At 35.7% G+C, this 25,437-nt stretch overlaps 1 protein-coding gene across 1 annotated transcript in view; it reads right to left on the minus strand.

Annotated features, from left to right (window-relative positions):
• The window catches only part of MTREX (Mtr4 exosome RNA helicase), a 116,813-nt gene that overhangs the window by 21,808 nt on the left and 69,568 nt on the right, over positions 1–25,437 (minus strand). Inside the window, exons 19-22 of the mRNA XM_014860340.3 lie at positions 18,149–18,277; positions 9,392–9,502; positions 7,413–7,601; positions 2,610–2,773 (exon numbers count right to left, since the gene is read on the minus strand). Coding sequence (XP_014715826.1) covers positions 2,610–2,773; positions 7,413–7,601; positions 9,392–9,502; positions 18,149–18,277 — 593 coding nt within the window. The remainder of the gene's footprint in view (positions 1–2,609; positions 2,774–7,412; positions 7,602–9,391; positions 9,503–18,148; positions 18,278–25,437) is intronic.

The following is a 25,437-nucleotide window of genomic DNA, read 5'->3' on the forward strand; positions in this document are numbered from 1 at the left end:
AGTCTAATGTGGGCGGCAGACAATAAAGATAATAATCACAGGACAGCAGTTTAACTGAAGTTTATACATGCGATTATGCAAAGAAAGTTGAGGAGCCTCAAGACAGACTGGAGAAATTTAGAGCAAATTTCAGAAGACCTTGGAAAAAATATGCAGGAATTATTAGCAAGATGTAGGGTGGGAGTGAGGGAACGGTCATGCTAAGTGAAAGAAAAACTATGTGTGGGATGTGGCAACAGATAGGCTAGAGAGAAAAGGGCAAGAATACACCAAATTATGGAATTTATTCTAAAAGCAATAGGAAATCACTAAGAGACTTTTACCAAAAGAATGTCATGACAGGACTTGTGCTTTGGAAAGAATACTCTGAAAGCATGAGTATACAGGATGGGTTGTAGAGACTCAAGACAGGAGGCAATGAACAGTTAGGGGGACTGCTGCAGACTCTAAGCAAGAAATAATGCAGGATGGGCATTAGTCAGTGAGAATACTTAAAAGAGCATGGAGGTAGAAGAAACAATCAGGAAAATGTACGAAGAGAGAGAAAAGGGAGAGAACCAGTCTAGGGTGACTTCCAAGTTTCTGCCTTTAGTGGCTAGGTCTTATTCAGCAAGATAGGAAAGCAGAGGGACGGGGCCAGCCCGGTGATGCAGCGGTTAAGTTCACATGTTCCGCTTTTCCGCAGCCCAGGTTCACTGGTTCGGATCCTGGGAGCAGACATGGCACCGCTTGGAAAGCCATGCTGTGGTAGGCGTCCCACATATAAAGTAGAGGAAGATGGGCATGGATGTTAGCTCAGGGTCAGTCTTCCTCAGCAAAAAGAGGAGGATTGGCAGCAGTTAGCTCAGGACTAATCTTCTTAAAAAAAAAAAAAAAAAAAAAAGCAGAGGGAGAAGCAAATTTTGGGGAAAGGTAATATACTTTTTGAAATTTGTTATTGTTTTCTCTCTCTAAGGATTCTATTTTAGCATAAAATCAATACTCATTCTTCCAAGACTAAATCTAGCTGCAGACACCTAAGAGAAATTAATTTATGTATTATTAAATACTACATAATATCACAAAGAAATAATTCCAATAACATTAATTTTTGCATATGAATCATGAGCCCACTGTTGTGGTCTAGATTCAATCCTGGGTAAATTATTAACTTTATGGTGCCTAGGTTTTCTTTAATTACAAAGTAGCAAAACTGAACTTTAACACAGGTTGAAGGAAAACTAGAAGCCTGCGGGCCAAATCTAACTTGAGGAATGTTTATTTGGCTCACACGGTGACTAAAAAAATAATTCTAAATTAGTTTTTGAACATTTAAAAAATCAAGGGATTTCATCTAAAATTCTGGATTTTTGGCTTTTCTAAATTAGAAAATCTGATATCACATTATTCTGTAATAACCCATTGGGGCTGACTAGTCACTGTCCCTTTGTAGTAGCCAAGAATTGTCATTTGCCGCAATCTCCTCTTAGCCCCTGTGGAGATATGATAGTTCATGACATCTGAACTAGATCATCAATAAGAACAATATGAATAAGTCTTCACCAGAAATGTCTGAAACCATATACAAGGCCTGTAATTCTCTGGCCCTGTCCATTAGGGACATGGAGAAGACATAAAAAACTGTTTCAAAAATGTCTTTTATGGACTCATTGAGAATAATGGTCATAGCTATGGACAAAGCAAGCTATACCTTCAGGCTATTGGCAACCACTTGAGACTCTGAGCCAGAATTGTCCAACAGGCTCTTCCTGAATTTCTCACCCACAGAAATCACTAGCGAGAATGAAATAACTGTTGTTGTTTTAAGTCATTTATTTTATTTATTTTTATTTTTTTTTGAGGAAGATTAGCTCTTAGCTAACATCTGCCACCAATCCTCCTCTTTTTGCTCAGGAAGACTGGCCCCGAGCTAACATCTGTGCCCATCTTCCTCTACTTTATATGTGGGACGCCTACCACAGCATGGCTTGACAAGCAGTGTATAGGTCTGCAGCCGGGATCCGAACCAGCGAATCCTGGGCCACCAAAGTGGAATGTGCAAACGTAACTGCTGCGCCACCTGCCTGGCCCTGCTTAAATCATTTAGTTTTAAGGTCATTTGTAATAATGGCAACAGATTACCAAAACAGACAATAGCTTATATCCAGTTTTAAGCTGTGGACTATAATATGCTGTACTGTAATACCTTATTGTTAGCCCAAAACTTTCATAAAATATGTTACACATATAAAAGGATAATGGCTATTAGACTACATTTCAAGATGGAAAAATGTTCATAATTGTAAAAGAATAAAAAGTATACAAAATTGTATATAAACCAAGATTACAATTGTATAAAGATTCTACAATGCATTAGAATAAAAAAAAAGGAAGTACATCAAAATGCTAAGGGTGTCTGGGTTAGTTCTGGGATCCAAGAGACTTTTTTTAATCTCCTTTTCTAACTTCATGGTCAAAACCTGCAGTTAATATGTATTAACTATATATAATATAATATATTGTATAAACTTCATATTTTTAAGACAGCTCTTTTCCAAAAGATTAATAGTCCTCATTTAAAAAACAGTATCCCATTTAAAAATCAGTTTTCTAGAACAACCAGGTTTTACCTGCTTATCTCACAAGCCACTCGTCCTTTCATCTCTATGACATCAGAAGAAGTAGCAAATCCCAACCTCCTTAAAACACGTTTGCGACATTTGAGCTCATCCATTTGTAGGACAGTTCTTGCTTTCTTTAGTTCTCGCTTTGCAGATTTAATATCCATTGCAATCTAAGACACATAAGAACATAAAGGAAGTTCAGTAATAAAGTGAAAAAGTAAAATGGGATTTACTCATGAAATGAAACCAAAAATATTCTATAAGGACATCCTACATCATCTCTGTTTTAGCTTCTCTTTTACTAAAGCTTTAATGGGGTGGAGAGGGAGGGGGCGCATAGGAGCTTCTCAGATACTTTCCCAGGATATTATACAGGAGGAATGATGTATCTGAAGTTCCTAAATACTAGTATCTGACATTCTTAAAAAGTGGCAAAAATGTTAAATACGTGGAAAATATAAAATGTCCATTTGAAAAATTTGAGGCAGAGCAGGGAGATTTAGAAGTTGCTAAAAACTTAAGAAGTTGAGGAATACAGCAGGGCTCTTGCTTCAGTGAGAAGGGGTAAGGGGGACGGTCTAGGAGGAGGGGAGAGTTGGATAGCCAGGAGCTGGATCAGGTAACCAGCAGGAGGTAGAAAGTCAGTGGTGAACTAGGATAGGCTGTCTCAAGACAGGATTCATTTGACAATTAATCAAGCTCCTAAGTAGCAATCCCATCAGCTGTAGCTTTTCATCCTTAGGGAATTAGGGAGTAACTGAGAGAAGAGGAAAAGAAAGATGAAGGTATATAATCTTATCTCTTGACTACTTATATTTTCCCCATGATACCCTGAAAAAGCTTCCTTCTCTTGGTGTCAAATTACATCACAAATCTGCCTAAGGTGGAAATGGCTTTAGCAAAGACAATAGGTCTTTATTCTATAGACAGAGATGAAAGCTTAAAAGAAAACTGTACTGAGGTCATCCCAAAGAGTGGATGAGTTTTAAAATTCTGTTAATCAGTAAATATCACATACTTTTCAACTGTGATGAGTATGATAGTACAAGAGCAAGAAAACACTGGAATCCTGAAGTGGAAGTTTGAAGTTCAGAAAAACACTGATGGAAAGAAAAGTTTAGGGATTGAGAAGCTGAAATTCAAAGACTGGAATTTTGCAGATAATTTATTACACTTCAATTTAGGAGTAGAAATGATAAAGGCAATGATGGTGCTGAGTAATTCATATTTATTGACAGCTAAGTACTCTATTTCTAGTGCTTTACATTATTTCATTTGATTCTTATAGCAATAGTATAAGGTAGGTAACTAATATTAAATCTGCATTTTACAGATGAGAAAACTGATGCGTTGAGAGATTACTAAGTAAACTGGTTAAGATCACAGAGCTAGTGAGTCATAAACATGGGGTTCAAACCCTGTCTATCAGACTCTAGAATCCAAGCTCTTAATGACTATTTATATTGCTATGGACAGACGTGTTGTCATAATGCTAGCAATGCTTTCTATGCAACTCTATGCTACCTAGTGTGACTTATCAGGCCTATAGGAAAAAAAAATACTGTTTTCTAAAGTTTCTTTGAGGATGTCCATGTGAGCAGAGCAGAAGACTGTGCTAAGTACTCAGAGGCATATAAACCTTACTAGTTAGTAGAAGAGAGCCCACCATTTAAGATATATTTCTCAATATATACATATTTTTTTTTTGGTGAGGGAGATTGGCCGAGTGAACATCCATGCCAATCTTCCTGTATTTTATGGGACGCCACCACAGCATGGCTTGATAAGCGGTGCTAGGTCTGCACCTGGGATTCAAATTCATGAACCCCAGGCTCCTGAAGTGGAGCGTATGAACCTAACCACTACAGCACCAGCCCCTTCTCAATAATTTTTTTATTTTTAAGGATTGGTACCTGAGCTAACAACTCTTGTCAATCTTCTTTTTCTCCCCAACCCTCCCTAGTACATAGTTACATATTTTTTAGTTGTAGGTCCTTCTAGTTGTGGCATGTGGGACACCACCTCAGCATGGCCTGATGAGCAGTGCCATGTCCATGCCCAGAATCTGAACTGGTGAAACCCTGGGCTACTGGAGCACAGAGCGTGAACTTAACCACTTGGCCATGGGGCTGACACCTCAATAATTTTTATACTGATTACATGTTGAAATGTGTTTTGGACATATTAAGTTAAATAAAAATATTATTAAAGTTAATTTCACCTGTTTCTTTTCACTTTTTAAAAAGGTGGATGCTAAACAACTTAAATTTACATTTGTGGCTTGCGCTATATTTCTATTGGATGATGCTGTTCTAGATCTTTTTCTACACATTTTAAAGAACATAGATAACCATGTCTGTAAATACATGGATACATAGGTATAGGAGCTTTTCTCCCATAGAAGTGAAATCAGCTTGCTTTTCCACTGAATACATCAAGACTTCTTTTCCAAAAAGAACACAGAAATTTACCTCACTCTTTTTAATGACCATGTTGATTTCCATTGTGTCAATATGCATAATTCATACATCTAATTCTCTACTGGTGAACACTGAGGTTGTTTGTATTCATTTACTTTTTCAAACAATGCTACAAGAACATCTCTGCATTGCCTCATTTTGTAGTCTCCATTCTAGACGTGGGAAAGCTGGGTCCAAGAGTGTTAAGTGGGTCGAGACAGTACAGATAAGCTTAAAATGCTGACAGCTGAGGAGTCAGATTTTGAAGGCAGGGCTAAGGGATGTGAAATTTATTTTGCAATCACTAGGTGGCCATAAAAAGATTTGTTTTTTCCCTAAGTTATTAACTCTTTGTAGTTTTCTTTCATTAAAAAATGCAGTACAAGCACATTACAGACAACTTGGGGTGGGGAACCACTATAATCTCACTGCCCAAACACAATCACTTAAGGTTTTGATTCATAAAAGGGTGAATGTTATGCTACATGAATTATCTTTCAGTCTCTTCTTGTGTATGTTTTTATTTTTGCTAAATTGAAATCATAGTTCACATAAATTTTAGATCTACATTTTTTCATCTAACACTCCTGCATAAGCGTTTTTCCATATATTGCACAGTCTTCATAACAAGTTTACTTAGTCAGTCTCTCAGTCAGACATTAGAGCCTTTTTAGCTATATATGAGTTGCTCAAATAATGCCTCTCTCTCTGGCTTCAAACCACCTTCTCCACGGATGTTTTCCAGTCACCATTCAAACAAGCTCAAGTCTCTCTGTTTTCGTGTTGTGGAACTGTTAAGCTTGACTCTCTGGTGGCCATGTAGGGACTAACTGGAAGCAGAGAGGGAGCCGCTGCAGTGGTACTGGTGAGAGATGAGCAGGCCAGGATCACAGCTGAGTATACGTGTGAAAGTTATTAAAGCTTTTAGTATCTCAGGTTCCTCATCCTGAGAAGTACCTTCATGGTGGGCCTGAGCATAGTGTACTAGATGTTCATTGAGAATACAGCTGTTGTGCCCCACATGGCACAGGGCCACACTATGCTAGTTCACAGAAAGCTAGAAACGGGCAGTATTGTAAAACTGTGAACTAAACACATTAATCTATTAAGCCAAGAAGTTTCTATTCACATATTTATTAAATAAATACTAGATATCTACTTTATAAAGATAGATCATTATGGGAGACATGTGACAGTAAAAATAAGCTAAAATGAAACACCTGACCCTAAGGAGCTTAAAATCTAGTTCATGAAACAGGAAGACAAACATGATGAAAGTGGCATGCGATAAAAGTTGAAAAAGCATAACAGCAAGGAGTTATAAAACTTCAAGGAAGAAGTGACATTTGTGTAATACAAAAGACTCTAGCTGAAGAGAAGTGGATAGTGGAAAGAAATGTGTTCACTTCAAAAACCTATTTCTAAATTCATTATTCAGAATGGCTATAAGAGTGATTTTATTGGTTAGAGATTACAGCTAATTACCCTAAAAAGCTGACTGTTACAACTTTATACCATCAGAATGGCTATAATTAAAAACTCAGACAATAACAAGTGTAGGTGAGAAAATGCTAGTAAGAGTGTAAAGTGGTGCAGCCACTTTGGAAACACAGAATTACTATATGACCCCCCAATTCTACCCATGTGAAATGAAAACATATGTCCACACAAAAATTTGTATGCAAATGTTCACAGCAGCATTATTCTTCATAGCCAAAAAGTAGAAAGACCCCAAATGTGCATCAACTGATGAATGGTTAAAAAAAAATGTGGTATATATAAATGGAATATTTTTCTGCCATAAAAAGGAATAAAGTACTAATTCATCCTACAATATAGATGAACCTTGAAGACATTATACAAAGTGGAAAAAGGCAGACACAAAAGGCTACATACTGTATGATGTTATTTAAATGAAATCTCCAGAGCAGGCAAATCCAGAGGCAGAAAGTAGATACATAGTTGCCAGGGGCTGGAGGGTGAAGCATATTGGGAGTGACTGCTAACTGGTATGAGGTTTCTTTTGGGGGTGATAAAAATGTTCTGGAATTCGATGGTGGTTATGGCTGCAGATATCTGTGAATATTAAAAACTACTGAATGGTATGCTCTAAAAGGGTGAATGCTATGCTATGTGAGTTGTATCTCAATAAAAAAGTAAAAAACTGGGAAAAAAAAGGAATATATCAAATCCTACAGTAAAATGATCTTCATCTTGTCTTGCTGGTAAGAGTAGATAGCTTAAAACACAGCTAGACATTTCTTAATACAAAAAGAAAATGAAAAACATATATTCATTTATTTAGTGAAATATATAGAATTCTATAATAAAAAGTAAGTTTCTGCCATACCTGTGCTTTTTTTTCACAAAGTGTATACACAGTTTCCAAATTGGGATCATTGTGAAGTGGATGAGAATACATTCGATGCTCAAAAGCCTCTACTTTCTGGATGACTTTTTTCAGCCCTTGATCTTGAATGCCCATATCATCAATAGGATCTAATAAGGGAACACCATCAGGAAAACGTTTCTGAACTTCCTGAAACAAAAGATTTAAAATTCATTTTTCATCTTATAGACAAAATTAGTTAAGACTAAACTAAATCAGCCTTTCTTCTAGGGGGCCAGCCCCATGGCCGAGTGGTTAAGTCTGTGCTCTCTGCTTTGGTGACCCAGGGTTTTGCTGGTTCAGATCCTGGGTGGGGACCTAGTACCACTCATCAAGCCATGCTGAGGTGGCATCCCACACAGCAGACCCAGAAGGACCTACAACTAGAATATACAACTATGTACCGGGGGCTTTAGAGAGAATAAGAAGAAAAAAAAGATTGGCAACAGATGTTAGCTCAGGTGCCAAACTTTAAGGAAAAAAAAGTTTCCTGTTTTTTTTTTATGCACATAGATGTAAAAATAAAAAGGACGCCACATATATAATTTCGTCTTTCCTACTTAAAATGGAGTGCATTTTCCCATTGCATTTGTTTTTGAAAACTCCTTTTGAATCATTGTACTATGATTTACTGATATAGAGAGATAATTTACTAATAATTCTAGTACTTAGAGTTCAATAGTCCGGGATGTGGCACAACTTATTGATAAACCCATTACTGTATATTTAGATTGTAACTTCTTCACATCATTAATAATCCTGTATCAAACATCTCTTAAGTGTAAATTGTTTTCAATTTTCTGATTCTTTCCTTGGGGCTGATTCCTAGGGAGGGCACTACTGAATTAAAAGATACAAACTTTTTAAAGAGTCCAGATCCCTGTCACTGAACTTTTTTTTACATTTAACTGTTAAGTACAGTGAGGGATAGCTCACTGGAGGCTGCTATCCCTGTGGGAGACTTCCAGGGTCTTAGATAGGCCTTAAAGGCAAGATAGGATTTGGCTAGTTAGGAATTTTTTAAAAAAAGGTTATCCACATAAAAATTTTGTAAAACTGCCCAAGAGATGTATTCATTTCAGGAAACCCACCCACGGACCACAATTAAAAATTCCTACCCTACAATGAAAGCATCCTGCTTATGTATGCTTGTTTTCTCAGATTCCAGCCTTCACTGAATTGTAAATGCTATTCAAATGCTTACTGACTAAATAACAAAGTCTCTCTTTTTTTTTTCCTGCTGGGAAATAAAATTTCCTAGAAAGTCATAATTTTTCCTATTGAAAATAAAACTAGGGGCTGGCCCCGCGGCTGTGTTTAAGTTCGCGTGCTCCTCTTCAGTGGCCCAGGGTTTCAATGGTTCGGATGCTGGGCACAGACATGGCACCGCTCATCAGGCCATGTTGAGGTGGCATCCCGCATGCCACTACTGGAAGGACCCACAACTAAAAAAAAATATACAACTATATGCTGGGGGGATTTGGGGAGAAAAAGCAAAAAAAAAAAAAAAGGAAGAAGATTGGCAAGAGTTGTTAGCTCAGGTGCCAATCTTTAAAAAAAAAAAAGGAAAACTATTTCATCCATTTATTATAAAAAATGGTTAAAAGTCCTGGCACATGATTTTATGCACAAAATTTTCCAAAGCCTATAGTTATCTTCACTCAACAAATAGGTGAACATATTTAGCATATAATAGTGGCCACGTTTTCCTTTGTGAACCCTCCTTTAGTAACCCACTTTGTTGGGAGATTGAGAGAGAGAACAATCTACAGGTAGATCTGAGGTCACTATTTTTATTAAAAAGAACTGCTACTATTGGTAGTACTTATAGTTTTTCTGAAAGAAAGCAATGTATTTAAATGCATTTCAGTTGCCTCATTATAAATCCTATTTATATTTACATAAAATTTATATTCAATTTATAAAATTAACGTGTATACCTGTATTGATTTTAAAACACTCTGTCTATTGTCCATTGGTCGAAGGTCTTTAGGAATGTAAAGCCTAACACTGCTGATAGCAGACAGGAGATGCACCAAAACTGGAACAACCTATCAACAAAAAGTTATATATACATTACAATTAAAATTGCACACTTTCAAATTCTGCCATTTCCTAAATTTAGCTTGAATCCTTAAAAGGAACCTATATTAAAAACATGTGACAGTAGATAATAATCATTGTGGAAACTTACATCTTAGTAGGGACTATATTTAAAAACTAATTCAAACCCCTTAATAACAGGCAAATAAAAAATAAGTGATTCCCTCAATACAGAATCCATACTTTATTCACTTTTGTGTCCTCAGTATTTGGCACTTGTTGAATACCTAAAAGTACTATAGCACTACAGAGGAAAGAAAGACTCCTATTTGGGTTTAGACAGCCAAGTACAGTTCATGTAAGCTATGGATGGGCCAGAATGAAGAGATGGAAAAAAGATTAAGCAGAGAAAACAGTATATACTCTATTAGACAATCTTCAAGATCACCCATCTTCAAACTTTCTTCCATCCTTTCTCCTGACAAGAATACTCTTCCCTCATCATCAAATATGCTATTTTGCTTTCTTTAAATTCAGAGGGCCTCTATAAACTGAAGAGAGGTTAACATTTTCTCAGGTCCAAATTCACGAGTATACTGCTCTCCTATGACCACCTTTACTCTGATCACCACTGAAAAAACAACTGTCATTCGCTTGCTGCTAACAAACATATTCATAGTGCTTTACTGAACAAAATGGCACAGTGGTTAAGCATGGGTGCCAAAGTCAAGACTGCCTGGGTTCAATTTAGTCTTCAGCTAGTTGTGTGACCATAAGCAAGTCACCTAGCACTTTTAAGCTTCAATTTCCCCATTTTAAAAATGGGGATAAAATTATAGCTATCTCATTAAACTGTTGTGAGAATTAAATGAGACAATGCATGTAAAATACTTTAAAATAGTGCCTAACCACCTTTTAAAAATACTATTTAGTGTAATAAATATTTGTCAACAAATCTTCATATACCAGTGTTAAAATAGCAGAAATCATACTGAAATACCAAAGAGAAAAGGTAGATAATTAAGTGTTAATAAGTGAGACAGATGGAGACTGAAAAAATGGAGAACAATGCACTGTTTAAAGTGGACAAGTACAACTTTCTATTTGAAAACTGAAAAAAATAATGCAATAAACTGTCCACTGTATTCTCTCAATTAGATTTTCCCGACTGTTAATAGTTTGCCATATGTGCCTTTATCCCTCTCTAGATAAGTTTTTGAGGGGTTCTTTGGGGGTGTTTTTTCTTTCTTTCTGTCGTTCTTTTTCTTCCTCTTCTTTTAACCATTTGAAATTAATTTGCAGACAACAGGTTACTTCACCTCACCAGCAAACACTTCAGCAGGTATCTTTTAAGATCAAGCACATTCTCCTGCATAGTCACAATATTATGAGCTCATAAAAATTTAACAATAGAATATCATTTAACATACAGTCCATATTAAAATTTCCTCAACTGACTCAATAATGTCCTTTATAGATCACTATTTCTACTGCCGCGACTATAGTTATGTGCTGCACTAGGACGTTTTGGTCAATGACAGACCACATATACAACGGTGGTCCCATAGAATAGGATCACATAACCTGGGTGTGTAGTAGGTTATACCATCTAGGTTTGTAAAAGTACCACAGGGGAGGAAGAAATTTTCCTCTATCCTTCTAGGTTCTTCTGGCTAGTCAAAGAATTAAACTGACATGAGACAGATTAACAGGAGAAAAACAAACAAAAGTTTAATAACATGTATACCTGGGAGAAACCCAGGAAAGCAAGTAACTCGTCAAAATGGCCAAAGCCCTCACCTTAAATACCATCCTTAGCTAAAGATGAAAGAAGACATTGGGGGTGGGGAGAGTCAGAGACTTCAAAGGGAAGGAAGTCAATTCAAAGGTAGTTGAAAAGGAGCACAGTTTGAAAAACATGTGTTTGGGCACACAGAAACAGAACAACACAAGGGGAGCCCAACAAACAGGCTTTTCTAGGTTCCTCTCTGTCTAGACTAGTTTATGTTATGCTAAGGTGGCAGCTCACTTCCTGAGACAGGTTTGTATATCTGAATTCTTTTAGGCAGTTCATGGGGACGTAACAAGAAAAACTCAGCCTTTTGTTTCTTAAAAATAATCAACCTCAAATAGTCCTTATGTAAAAGAGACTCATTTTGGGATGGCAAATTTTGTTCCCCTTCAGTACATGCTATGATGTTCGCACAACAACAAAATTGCCTAATGACATTTATCAGAACATATCCCCGTCATTAAGCTACGCATGATGACTGTGCTACTTTTGGATCCTGTATCCAACCAAGGACCATTTATTGCATTTAACTGTCAAGTCTCTTTAGTCTTCTTTAATCTAGAATACTACTCACCTTTTTTGTTCTTTTATGATACTGACATTTTCATATAACTTCAAATTTACAGAAAAGTTACAAGAATAGGATAAAGAGCTCTCATATAACTTTATTCAGATTCACCAATTATTTACATTTTGTCCCATTTACTTTATCATTCTCTCTCTCTCTCTCTACACACACACACATACACACTCACATGTCCACAGTATAAGTATTAAAAGGGGGAAATTTAACGATGATATAATGACATTATCTAATCTGCAGTCCATATTTAAATTTCATCGACTTTCCCAATAATGCCTTTTATACCATCTTCCTTTGTCCCCCACCACTTCATAGATCCAAACCAGGATCATACATTGAATTTAGCTGTAATATTTCTTTATTCTCCTTTAATCTGAAACAGTTCCTCAGTTTTTCTGTGACTCTCAAGACAGTGACATTTTTTAATACTATAGGCTATTCTGTAGAATGACCCACAATTTGGGTTTGTCTAATCATGAAGAATCATCATATTCAGGTTATGCATTTTTGGCAGAAGTGATTTTTTTCCCCCTTCTCAGTCCATTGGTCAACATCACTGGTAACAGTACTTTTGATCCCTTAATTAAAGTGGTATCTGCTAGCATTCTCTACTGTAAAGTTACTACTTCCCCCTTTCAATTACTAACAAATTTGTGGGGAGATTCTTTAGAGAATTTGTTTTATTTTTTTTATTGGCACCTGGGCTAACAACTGTTGCCTATCTTTTTTTTTTCCTGCTTTATCTCCCCAAACCCCCCTGTACACAGTTGTATATCTTAGTTGCAGGTCCTTCTAGTTGTGGGATGTGGGACGCCGCCTCAACGTGGCCTGATGAGCGGTGCCATGTCCGCGCCCAGGATCCGAACCCTGGGCCACCGCAGCAGAGTGCGTGAACTTAACCACTCGGCCACGGAGCCGGCCCCGAGAATTTGTAAATATCCTATTCCCCATTAAACTTTCAACTCACGAGTTTTAGCATTCACAGATTATTCTTGCCTGAGTCAATTAGTATTTGAGGTAGTTGCCTAATGGTGACTTTCCTAATATCACTATTCCTTTCACATTTTATCTATCTATCCTTCTATCTATCTATCTACCTACTATCTCAGTCTGGACTGGTAGATTCTTATTTCATTTACACTTTATTATTATCCTTTACTATCATTATTTTTATTCTCAAACCGTCAAATTCATTTTTAAAGAAGACATTATGTGGGCTGAAGTGGCTTTTGAACCACCAGTTTGTGATCTATGCAAATCCTAGATGCACTGTCTGGCTGGAAAAAGACAAGTCAGGAATGAAAAATAATCAATAATGTACTAAGCAGCCAACACTCAAAGGGAGAGATGCACAAGTTTTCTACACTGAGGTACATGTACATAATACAAAATGGCAGAAAAATAAAAAATAATTCACTTGGCTTTAGAGAGCAAGTATACGCTTTTTGTACTTGCAGCTGAATTCATTACGCACAAGTACTTGAGAATTTCCTTAAAAACAGAATAAACATTCTCTGCGAAGACTTGATTGAGAAGAAAAACAAACTGTCCAATTTCTAACACTGCTTACATAATAAGCTCCATTCAAGAAACAGTCAACTAACTCTCACATTAACAACAAGAAAGAGACTACAAAGGCTCTTCTACAAGTACAGGAAAGGGAGATCCTAAGACTTAAGTTTTGTAAATGAGAAGTTAAATGTTTAAAAGCCAACTGAAGAGTTGCCATGAAATTATAAATCTCTACACTCACAGGGATTTTATTTTATTTTTTGCTGAGGAAGATGTGCCCTGAGCTAACATCTGCTGCCAATCTTCCTCTTTTTGTATGTGAGCTGCAGTCACAGCACGGCCACTGACAGATGAGTGGTATAGGTACGCGTCCCAGAAATGAACCCAGGCTGCTGAAGGGGAGTGCACTAAACTTAACCACTAGCCCACTGGGGCTGGCCCAATTTAAAAACATATCACAATATTTGCACGGAGCAGTTTATTCAACTTTCTAAACCTAATAACCTTTATAAAGTAAATTAGAATTCAGGTTCACCATGATGCAACACTGGTCTATACAAATCCAAATAATCATGAGGGCAATTATTAGAAACTTGTTAGAATATCAATAGGAGCAAGTATTTTTATTCTTAGACCTTTTGAAACTTTGCAAGCTAGCCATAAATCAATTTCCCCTTTTAAGATAAGCAAATGATAAGGCAGATAATATCAGAAGTCAGTAAGTTTTAAGCCAATACATTCTGTGAATTTCAAGCAATGTCATTTCTTCAAATTAAGACTATTAGCTGAACACAATTTTTGAATTTTTTATCCAAACCAGAAAGATGTTTTCTAAAGCAAATGAATTTCAATCAAGTCAGACAAAACTTAAACTGATACTAAATTTTAGATTTTTAAAAACTGAATTTGTGTCTTGATCTAAGTTAAAAGCTGATGTAATAATCTACTGAATGTACTAGATATTTTCTCTAAGTTTATTCAGAAGAATGTCAGTGAAAACAGAGGAGTAAGAACCTCCAAAAACTCCATAAAAGCATCGAGAACACTGGCAAAAAGGGTCAAAGTCAAGTTCTTTAGAACTCTGAAAATTAACCAACAACTTACAGCAATCTAAGGAGAGTTTAGCTTTAAGGTGTTTTAACTTACCTTCATCTCTCCTCCTCTACCCACTCTACAGTAGCCTTCAAAACCAACAGCCTACAATCACAGTGAAAATTAGTCTAGTAGCCACTGGAGGGGACAAAGCAGGGTTAGAACTACTTCAAAATCCCATTCCCAGAGAAGTGTCATTATTTCACCTGTCTAGTGGTCCCTAGAAGACTCCATTCACAAGGCTGTCTTTATTTGACCTGACTTCGGGCTTGCCCAGAGTAAACAACCTTTTTGCTGGGGGCATTTGTTGAAAATAGAAGAGGCAACTGTTTAACATCATGGCTTCCTGAGATGGTGGATAACAGGGCAAATAGATTAACCGAAAAGCTTAAAAAGAAAAGCTGGGAAGTAAAATGTTCATAGGGGAATCTGAAAGGCTCTGACACATTCCTAGGAATCTAGAAGGCCACATGCATGTATAGGGCTGTGCTCATGCTCAAGAAAGAACTGAGAAGGCCCTAATAAGCTCTCACTTCTGGCTGACCTTGAGACTGTGCACACAAGAAGTGAAGGCCAAGGTAGTGTTGTCAACTGCCTGGCTGAGTGTTTAAAGGAATACTGCAATATGCCTGCAGAGCACCTCAGCAAAGACTGGTAAACTTAACGGTTCTGGGCATTTAAGGAAGTCTCTGTTTAATTATTAGCTGACTACTAAGGTAACCAAGCAGAGACTTTAGCAGCCATACACAACAAAAAGTACAGGTTTAACAGAATCAATTCAGAAAAGTCCACTAAACAAACAAGCAAGCAAACAAACAACAAATAGCAACATAAATAAACTCTGGGCGGGGTATCTGATTTCTCAAGTTGCCACGTGATATCAACTAAAATGTGCAGCAGTGTTCAACAAAAAAATTACAAGCGTGTAAAAAAACAACAGTGTGGTCTATACACAGGCAAAAACAGCAGTCAATAGAAACTGTCCCGGAGGAAGTCCACACATTGGACTTAATAGCCAGAGTTTAAATCAGCTATTTTAAACATGTTCAAAGTCTACCCCCGCCGCAAAAATCCGATTTCAATTTGTAATAAATAGTATACTTTTGATGCAAACTTTAAGTGACAAAACAACTAAATCTCATTCCATCACAACTACTAAGGGGTATCCTGATTCTCCAACAGTTGTTATATATGATAAGTGTATAGTTGTAACCTGTAATGTGCTATTTTATGTCCTTTTATAGATGTTTTTATCTAATGCTGAATGATTCTAGTAAGTTCTTTGCCTAGGGAAACAAAACAGAAATCACTTATCTAGACCCTATATTTATGGTCTTCATTCCCTGACACCGAGTCTCATTTAACTCTCATGAAGAGGCTGTGATAGGGGCAGTGGTTACACATACTTGAAGCTGGCAACGCAACAATGACAAAATTGCAATCTTTAGAATACACTGTCTAAAGTGTTAATCTCTACTAATGAACTGTAATCCAGAGCTGGCTATATTCTAAGCCATTTTATTTTCCTGGAAAAAAGTTCAAGAGTATTTATTTCATAGTTAAAAGGAAAAGTCACTTTAGAAAGTAGTCTTGTACAAAGGCTAATAAAAAGCTAAATTTGGTGTTATACAGACTCAGAGTTAGAGAAGTGAAAGATAACTATGGAAATTCTACTTCCTCCTCATATCTCATGCAAAGGAAGTCTGGTCCAAACCTTCCCTGAATAGTGCTACATAGTCACTGCAGTTGAGAAATGAGATTTTCTTATAAACTGCCTCTGGAAGTATTTCCCTATATCCAAGATTCCTATTCAAAATATTAATTTACAAAAGCAAACGATATTATCTATATATTCTGTTTCTAAAGATAACAGTCCTCCTCTCTGTTTTATTCTTACACCTATGTCATTCAACCATACAGAAGAGAACCTGGGAGTTCTTTTTAAAGAGGGATGCTTCATGTTCTGCACATGTTGCTTCCTCTGCTGGGAATGCAATTCTTGTCTGAAAAAATTCTAATATTTCTAGAAGTTTGTTCAAATCTCACTACTTCTTTTATAAAGCTTTCTTTACTAATCCTCCCTCCAAACACACCCATCCTACCTCTAGAGATTTATCTCTGATGTTCATCTAGCTCTTTGAACACAAAATGCTCTCCCCGTTAAGCTGTAAACCTCTTGATGTCAAAGACTATATACATAATTTATGCTAACACATCTCCCCCTTAATTTCTTTAGCAGCACATGCTGAAATCAACTGAATAAAAAATGTAATAGGAGTAGAGGAAAGACACTCAGTTTGCCCAGGGTCCAGTGAAGCCTTCACAGTAGAAGCTGTCTATTAAACTGAACCAAATCATGATTATTAAGTACTGCAAAGCTTCTCAGTATCTTTAAGTAAAACAGGCCCAGCTGCTAGGCTTACCAAAATTTGGGCCTAGAATGGAGACAGACAGCAGACAAGTTTCACCTAAAATGCTAATTCCAATGAATCAGTCATTACATCATTTTCTTTGAAAAAGAGTCTAGGCTTTCAGTGTGAAAGAGTTCCATGACTTATTATCAATGTTTCCCATGAGAGAAGGAGAATGTTGGGATGTGTGCCACATATTTGCCATTCCAAGCTGCAATAACTTCAAAGGTCCCTTTGGGTACATGAATATATGCCCAACTGTGGGAGTTTTCGCCTCATTTATAGTTAAGCAGTCAGTTGGTAAAATAAACATTGGGGGGGGAACCCTACAAGTTTCAATGGTGGTGGAATTCAGGAGGAGAATAAATTAGAAGATTGAGGACCAGAGACCAAAGGCTAGCTGGTGTTTACAATTATAAATAACTATACTTTTAAACCATTATTTAAAAATGCTTAATAATGAACAGTCTTCTTAAATACTGCCAACTCTGGGAATCTCATAGTTATCAATTGATCCAAAGTGGTAGCCTATGAAGTTGCAGTGGCAGATTTTACTTTCTACAAACAAAAGCTTATCATAACAAATACCATTACAATGACATTTCCTAAAAGACCTAGCCAATATGCCACATACTTAAAGCAACCTTTAAAAATAACAAAATTCCAGTATGATATTAGCCTTCAAATAGATACTTGGAATGTCTACAAGAAGATTTTACCTACAATTATTTTAAAATAAAATAAAACAGGAGACATTTAAGAAATATGGGTATCTCATGTAGCAATCTGAATGTTTTGCATTTCATTAAAAGCACAAGTAAATTAAATGATTTTAACTAAGGAAACTTGGGTAGGAATTTTTCATTATCAAAACACTGCTTCAATTGTCATTTTCACAGGAATATAATAAACAGCATGGATGGAATAAAACTGTAAAATTATTTGGCCACAAACATGATGAAACATCTTTTTAGCCCAGATAAAATCCAGCTTCATGGAAAAATTTATATTATTAAATTCTCTTTATCTTTCACCTTGTCATTATTTACCACGCCCATAATTTGGTAAAAGAGAAAGAGAGCTTAAATCTCATTAATCATCCTACCGATATTTTAGATGGCTTTAACACACCTTAAAATACCTTGAAAACTTTCAATTTAGAAATCCTGACAGTATGTTCATTATAATCACAATCAGGAAATTTAGTGATTATAAATAATTCACAAAATATCTGAAATCCAAAGATAAAAAATAAAGTACAAACCTGCATCTCTCCTTTCTCATCAGGTTTAGCTGGTTTTGCAGCCTCAGTAGCTGAATTTTTCAGGCTCTCTTTGCTACAGCGCAGAAGTACTTCTACTACATATAAAGGATCCAGTTCACCAGAATTAGGCTAGAAAAACAAGATAATAGGTATTAATTCTTAAAAATTGGCCCACAAATTTTAAATTCCATATATACAGGGACTATATTCTCAGCATTTAGCATTATGACTGGCACATACTATACAGTAAATGTTTATTTCGTGAAACGAGAGCTGTCTCTCTTCATGCTTCAACATGCTTCAATGGAAGAGAAAACAGAAATTACTTGATACTTATGTATTTGAACAGTATGATCACAGTTGACAGTGACATAAAATGCCACTTTAAGTTTCGAATGGTCAGTTTACAATTTTATTTAATTATACTAGAATTAGAAAAATAAACTAAAAGAAATGATCAGTATTAGAAAATGAATCTGTATCTTCAAATCACTCTAATTAAACAACATGAAAAATATACTGAGAGTAGATCATTTTATTGCTTAGTGGCACCTCTATAACGTGGTTTTCATATCATTTTATTAAGTTTTTTATATTCTGTAATAAAAACGTGATCCTCAAGATATAAGAACTAATCACATCTTCTGCACTATGACAATTTATGTTTGAGAGCAGTGTCTTTCAAATAGTAATAGAAGACTTTTTTCATTAGTAAAGAATTTCTCTCTACTCTTTAATATCTGAATGATTTCTTCTGTATAAAATAGATAAAAGGGAAGTCATTTTGATTGAGGGGGGAACACGGCAAAGAAGTGAGTGCTTGGTCACCCCCTCAACACAGCTCCTGTTCAAAAATGAAAAACTGTCAAGAAATGACAATGAATCCATACCCACAGTCTATTTCTGCAATAAACTACCAATCATTTAACAATAAAATCTATTTCCAAATACAAACCAAAAATACAATCATAATTATCTTATATCCCTCAGTTCAAATTTCCTCGAAGAAAGCATAAGCTCCATTTCCAATCCAAAAGGAAAACTAGTTTTTTTCCTCAGCATACATTTTTGCAAAATGTTATTTTTAGTTTCAAACCATCATTCAACTTGCTATTGACACAAAGCAAAGCTGTATAGTATTTTCAATTAGATCTGTATCTGCAAAGATTACGCATATGTATAGCTTAGTCAATATAAAATGAGTTTCATAAATAATGAGATAAGTAAATAGTTATGACCAACTGCCAACTCTTCCATGTGGTAAATGATTATAAAGAGAATTACTAACTATTATATTTAGCTTTCCAGAGGGGAAAGAACCCTCTGAGTAAGATGCATTCAACATTTGATGAATTAACTCCTAAGTGTTAAGAGGACGTGACAGTATTTGGACAAAAATAACAAGATTTATGAACAATCTAGATAATCTAGAACTAGAATGTGGCTAAATAATCCAGAACTTTGTTGTTGGATTTAATTCCAATTCTGTAGATTTTATTTGTAAATTTAACATTCTCATTCTATAAGATACAACAATCACAGAAATGACTATTAGAACTCAGGCGTATCTTAATCATGTCTTTGTAGAGTTACCAAAGCCACTTACAATAACATTACAGAACTGTCCTCAAGTGTTACTAAGAAAACACACTCAAAAGCCTTCTTCATTGCAAAATTAGATGAAAACTTGCTGTTAAAAATATCTCCTAAGATTGTAAAATTTTTCTCAAGGAACTTCTTCTAGTTCTGTACTCTGATAAAGATGATCAACAGTGCCATCCTTCACATAAGAGAAAATAGTTAACTAAATGTTCTATTTGGCTTTCCAATGATTGTTTTAGCATAACTTCTTTAAACTTTTGCTCATATGTTCTAATTTTTAACTTCTTTATCACATAATTGAACTTTCTTTTTCCTAACTTCTCTTCATTCCTTTTAAAACGTGGCTGATATCTTACTATAAAGGGAAATTACCAGATTAAAATATAATTTTGATAATCTCAAGATTGTAGAAAGGAAAGAAACAAAATGAAATAAGTATTGACAATTACATTTTTCTCTTTTTAAAGTGCTTCAAACTATTTTCTTCATTGGTATCTATTTACCCTCTCTCTAGCTAACATTCTTGGCTACAAAAATCTTTGAATTAGTATCTGACCTAGATTATGAAATCAATAAAAACATACTTCACATTTTTAGTAAACAAATGTAAGCAGGTCAGTGGAAAAATCATTTTCATCATCAATTTAAGCAGAAGAAAATGAATGTATTCCTCTCTATTCCCCATCCCATCTCTGCCTAAAAGAACTCTCAACAACTGACACCACTTTTATACATGGATTAAGGACCAACAGAGGCAAATAATTAAGAAACCTGTTCACAGTGTGTGTGCATGTGTGAATGTGTGTGTAATTATGTTAGGCATAGTTTTTCTCCCTTAAAAATGTAAAACCTGAGATCAACTAGAAGCATGACAACATGGGGAGCTCCACAAACCAGTTCCCCAGAAAAACTGGAGAGAATTATAAAAACTCAACCATTTAAATGGTTCTGGAAATGGTTCCAAGGGCATATAGCAAGTGAAGAAACATCTATTCAAGGAAATGTACTAAATTCAGTAAGAACGCAAGAGTCTGTGATACCCAAACCAAGACTACGCCCCTCCTCGCTCCTAACTCAGACAGAAACTGCAGACTGGTAAAGCCAAGAACAGGGCTCCTTCTCCCAGAAGCAATCAGTTAGAGGTCTACTTTCCCAGGAGGTGCAAGATGTCAGTATTTCTTATCCCGCTTCTACCTACCTGTTGCTCAGTCTAAGTTCTGGGCAATTGAGGCTGAGATGTGGGGCTCCCTTCTTCTGCCCAGCCCCCAGTGGTTGGCCAGAGGCTACATCTAGGGTGTAGTGCTGCTGAGAATACTGGGGCTCAACTGCCCTTGTCCTGGCTTATAAGGCATTGGTTCCATGCTGGGAGAGGCAAACTGACGAGACTTGAGGCTACCACCTCCATGCTCTACCTAGCCCTTAGGTCTTAAAGCAGGAGTGCTGCTCAGAGAGAATTGTGCCATTGTCCCCAGATCAAGCTTTAGAACCTTGGCGCAGAGATTTTACCAGGGCGGAGAAGCAGGCCTTAAAACAGATAGCTCTTAATATCTTCCCAAAGAAAGTGACCTCATTTGCAATCAAGTCTGGGGAAGTTCAAGTCTAAGAGCACACTCAAAAATAGTGAAGGGAGTGGTGGAAGACAATTGGGAAGAGATCTGCAGAATCACTGGAGATATAGACTAAAAATGTGGGTCAGCTAGTTTGCGGGACAGAATCTAGGGCAAAAAACAGCTAGAGGGAGCTGCCTGAAATTAGTGAGGGTTAACAGCAGGGTATGTTTAGGGGAAGATACAAATAGACCCTTCTCAAAAGCACTTTCATTCCAGGGTAATTGTGGGCATATCCAAGGCTGTAGAGGGGAGAGGAGGGCTTAAGTGGGGCGGAATAGACTTCACTCAAATAAGCTAGCTAGTCATTAACAAATAAACAAGCAAATAACAATAATAAGCCTGAGGGGAGAAGGGGGACCAGTACCAACAGCACTGCAATAAATTATTTAAAATGTCCAATTTCCAACAAAAAATTAGACAGAAAAAGAAAAGTATGATCCATGACCCACATACCAGAAAAAAAAGCAGGCGACAGAAAGTGTCTGTGAGAGTGATCAGATATTGGATTAAACAAAGACTTAAAGGTAGCCATTGCAAATGTGTTCAAAGAACTAAAGGAACCATAATAAAAGAAGGAAGGTGTAACAACAGGGTATCAAATAGAAAATATCAATACAGAGATAGATATGATAAAAAATAACCAAAAGGGAATTCAGGAATTCAAAGGTACAATACCTGAAATGAAAAAGTCACTAGAGGGGTTTACGAGCAGATTTGAACTAGCAGAAGGAAGCATCAGCAAATGTGAAGACAGACTGGTAAGAGATTATGCAATCCAAAAAAACGATGAAGGAAAATGAACAGAGTCTCAGAGAAATATAGGACACCAATAAGCACAACATATCAATAATGGGAGTACCAGAAGAAGAGAGAAAGGAATGAAATAATATTTAATGAAATAATGGCTGAAAACTTCCCAAATTAAGTGAAAAACATTAATCTACACACCCAGGAAACTCAATGAGCTCCAAGAAAAATAAATGCAAAGAGATACAAACAGCCACATCATAGTAAAAATGCAGAAAGCCAAACACAAGGAGAAAATCTTAAAAGCAACAAGAGAAAAAAAAGACCTCTCTTACAAGGGGATCACAATAAGATTAAAAGCAGAAACTTCTCAGCAGAAACAAGGGAGGCCAAAAGGCAGTAGGGTGGCATATTCACAGACAAAACAACAGTTAACCAAGAATCCTTTCAAAACCAGACATTCCCAGATAAACAAAAACTAAGAGAATTTGTTGCTAGCAGACCTGCTTTACAAAAAATACTAAAGGAAGTTCTTGAGGCCGAAAGCAAGGATGCCTGACATTAATTTGAAACCACACAAAAAAATAAACAACACTGGCAATTATGTAATTATAAAAGATAGTATAAATGATTATTTCCGTTTCTCCTAAGCGATTTAAACCAATTATATAAAACAATATGGATACACTGATTTGTTGAGCCTGTAACATGTAGAAACGCAGCATATTTGTCAATAATAATACAAAGGAAGTGGGTGGGAATAAAGCTGTACTGGGCTAAGGCAACAACTCCAGATGGTAACTTGAATCCACAGGAACTAATAAAGAGTACCAGAATGATAAATAAGAACGGTAATATAACAAAAGCTATAAACATATACTTACTCTCCTTTCTTCTCTAAGCTTCTTCAAAAGTCATAAAATTTTACAAAGAAATAACTATAATATGTATTGTTGAGTTTGTAACATTTATCGATGTAATATATAACAACCATACCACAAAAAGAGGGAAAATGGAACAGAGGTATATAAGAGTAATGTTTCTGTATCTCACTGGAATTGTCAGTATAAATCTGAAATTATTCTATTATGTTAATATGTATAGGGAAAGCCCTAGCAACCACTAAGAAAATAACAAAAAAGAAAATGTAGAGGAAAAAAATAATTAAATAAATTAAAATGTTTACATTAGGAAACACAAACTTAACACAAAAGAAAGCAGTAAAGGAGGAATAGAAAAACAAAAAGGAAATGAGACATAGACAACAAAAAGTAACACGACAGACATAAATCCAACTATACTGATGATAATATTAAATGTTACTTAATATAAAATATCTAAATATTTAAAATATTTAAAGTATAAAGTTAAACGCAATCAATAGGCAGAGATTTTTCAGATTGGATAAAAAAAGATCCAGATATGTTGTCTACAGGAGGTACACTTTAAACTCATTAATAACAAAAAAGACAAAGAAAAAAGATGGAAAAAATTATGCCACGTAAGCAACAACCAAAACAAAGCTTACTTCAGTAGCTGAAGTCTATTAATATCAGACAAGATACACTTTAACAAAGCACAAAAATATATGAAGCACAAAGTGACAGAAGTGAAAGGAGAAACAGACAATTCAACACTAATATTTAAGAAACTTCAATATCCTACTTTTAGTAATGCATAGAACAACTAGACAGAAGGATCTGCAAACAAAGAAACAGAAGACCTGAACATACTCTAAACTGGCTAGACTCTAATAGACATCTATAGAACATCTTACCCCAAAACAGAATACACATTCTTCTCAACTACACATGAAACATTCTGTAGGATAGACCATATGTCAGGCCATTAAGTAAACTTCAATAAATTCAAAAGGAAAATAATACCAAGTATGTTCTCAACAACAATGGAATGAAATTAAAAATAAAAAATATTTTGGAAATTCACAAATTTGTGAAAATGGACAGATTCTTAAATAACAAATGGGTCAAAGAAGAAATCAAAAGGGAAATTAGAAAATACTTTGAGATGAACAAAAATGAAGACACAATATACCAAAACTTATGGGATGTAGCTAAAATATTTGTAAACAGAAATTTATAGATGTAAATACCTACATTAAAAAAGAGGATCTCAAATTAATAACCTAACCTTCCATTTTAAGACAATGGAAACAGAACAGCAAACTAAATCTAAAGAAGCATAAAGGAGGAAATAATAATGGGGTAGAAATTAATGAAACTGAAAAACAGAAAAATCAATGAAACCAAAACCTCGTTCTTTGAGATCAACAAATCTTTAGCTAGATGAAAGACTTCAAATTATTAGAATCAAAATGAAAGAAGGACCATTACTAATGGCCTAACAAAATAAAAAGGATTATAAAGCAATATTATGAATAATGGTAGACCAGAAAATTAGAAAAACAGACTAACTCCTAAAAAGACATATCACTGAAACTGACTCAGGAACAAACAATCTGAACAGACCTCTAACAAGTAAAGAGACTGACTTAGTAATAAAAAAAACTACACACACAAAAAAGTCCAAGCCCAGGTGACCTCACCACCAAATATTTAAGGAATTAATATCAATTCTTCAAAAATTCTTCCAAAAAACAGAAGAGGAGGGGAACACTTCCTAACTCATTCTATGAGGCCAACATCACCCTGATACCAAACCAAGACAAAGACATCACAAGAAAACTAGAGACCAGTATCTCCTATGAATATGGGTATGAAAATCTCCAACAACATACTGGCAAACCAAATCAAGTCACATAAAATTGAGTGACACAGCTTGACCAAGCAGGATTTATCCCAGGAATCTAAAGTTGGTTTAACAACTGAAAATCAATTAATGTAATATACCATATCAGAATAAATACAAAACAGAATAAAAAAACAACCACATGATTATCTGAATAGGCATATAAAAAGCATTTGAAAAAATACAACACTCTGTCATGACATAAACACTGAACAAGCTAGGAATAGGAGGGAACTCCCTCAACTTGATAAAGAACACTTATGAAAAACCCACAGCTAATATCATACTTAAAGGTAAAAGACTGGATGTTTTCTCCCTAAGACTGGGAAAAAGACAAGGATATCTGTTCTCATCACTTCTGTCAATATTGTACTGGAGGTTCTAGCCAGGGCAGTTAAGCAAAAGGAAGAAATAAAACACATCCACAATGAAAACGGAGCAGTAAAACCATCTCTATTTATAGAAGACACATGACCTTGTATACAGAAAATCCTAAGGAATCCACTAAAACATTATTACAACTGATAAATTAGTTGAGCAAGGTTGCAGGATGCAAGATCA

The sequence above is a fragment of the Equus asinus genome, chromosome 10 (genome assembly GCF_041296235.1).
Source record: "Equus asinus isolate D_3611 breed Donkey chromosome 10, EquAss-T2T_v2, whole genome shotgun sequence".
In the NCBI taxonomy this organism is placed as follows: domain Eukaryota; kingdom Metazoa; phylum Chordata; class Mammalia; order Perissodactyla; family Equidae; genus Equus; species Equus asinus.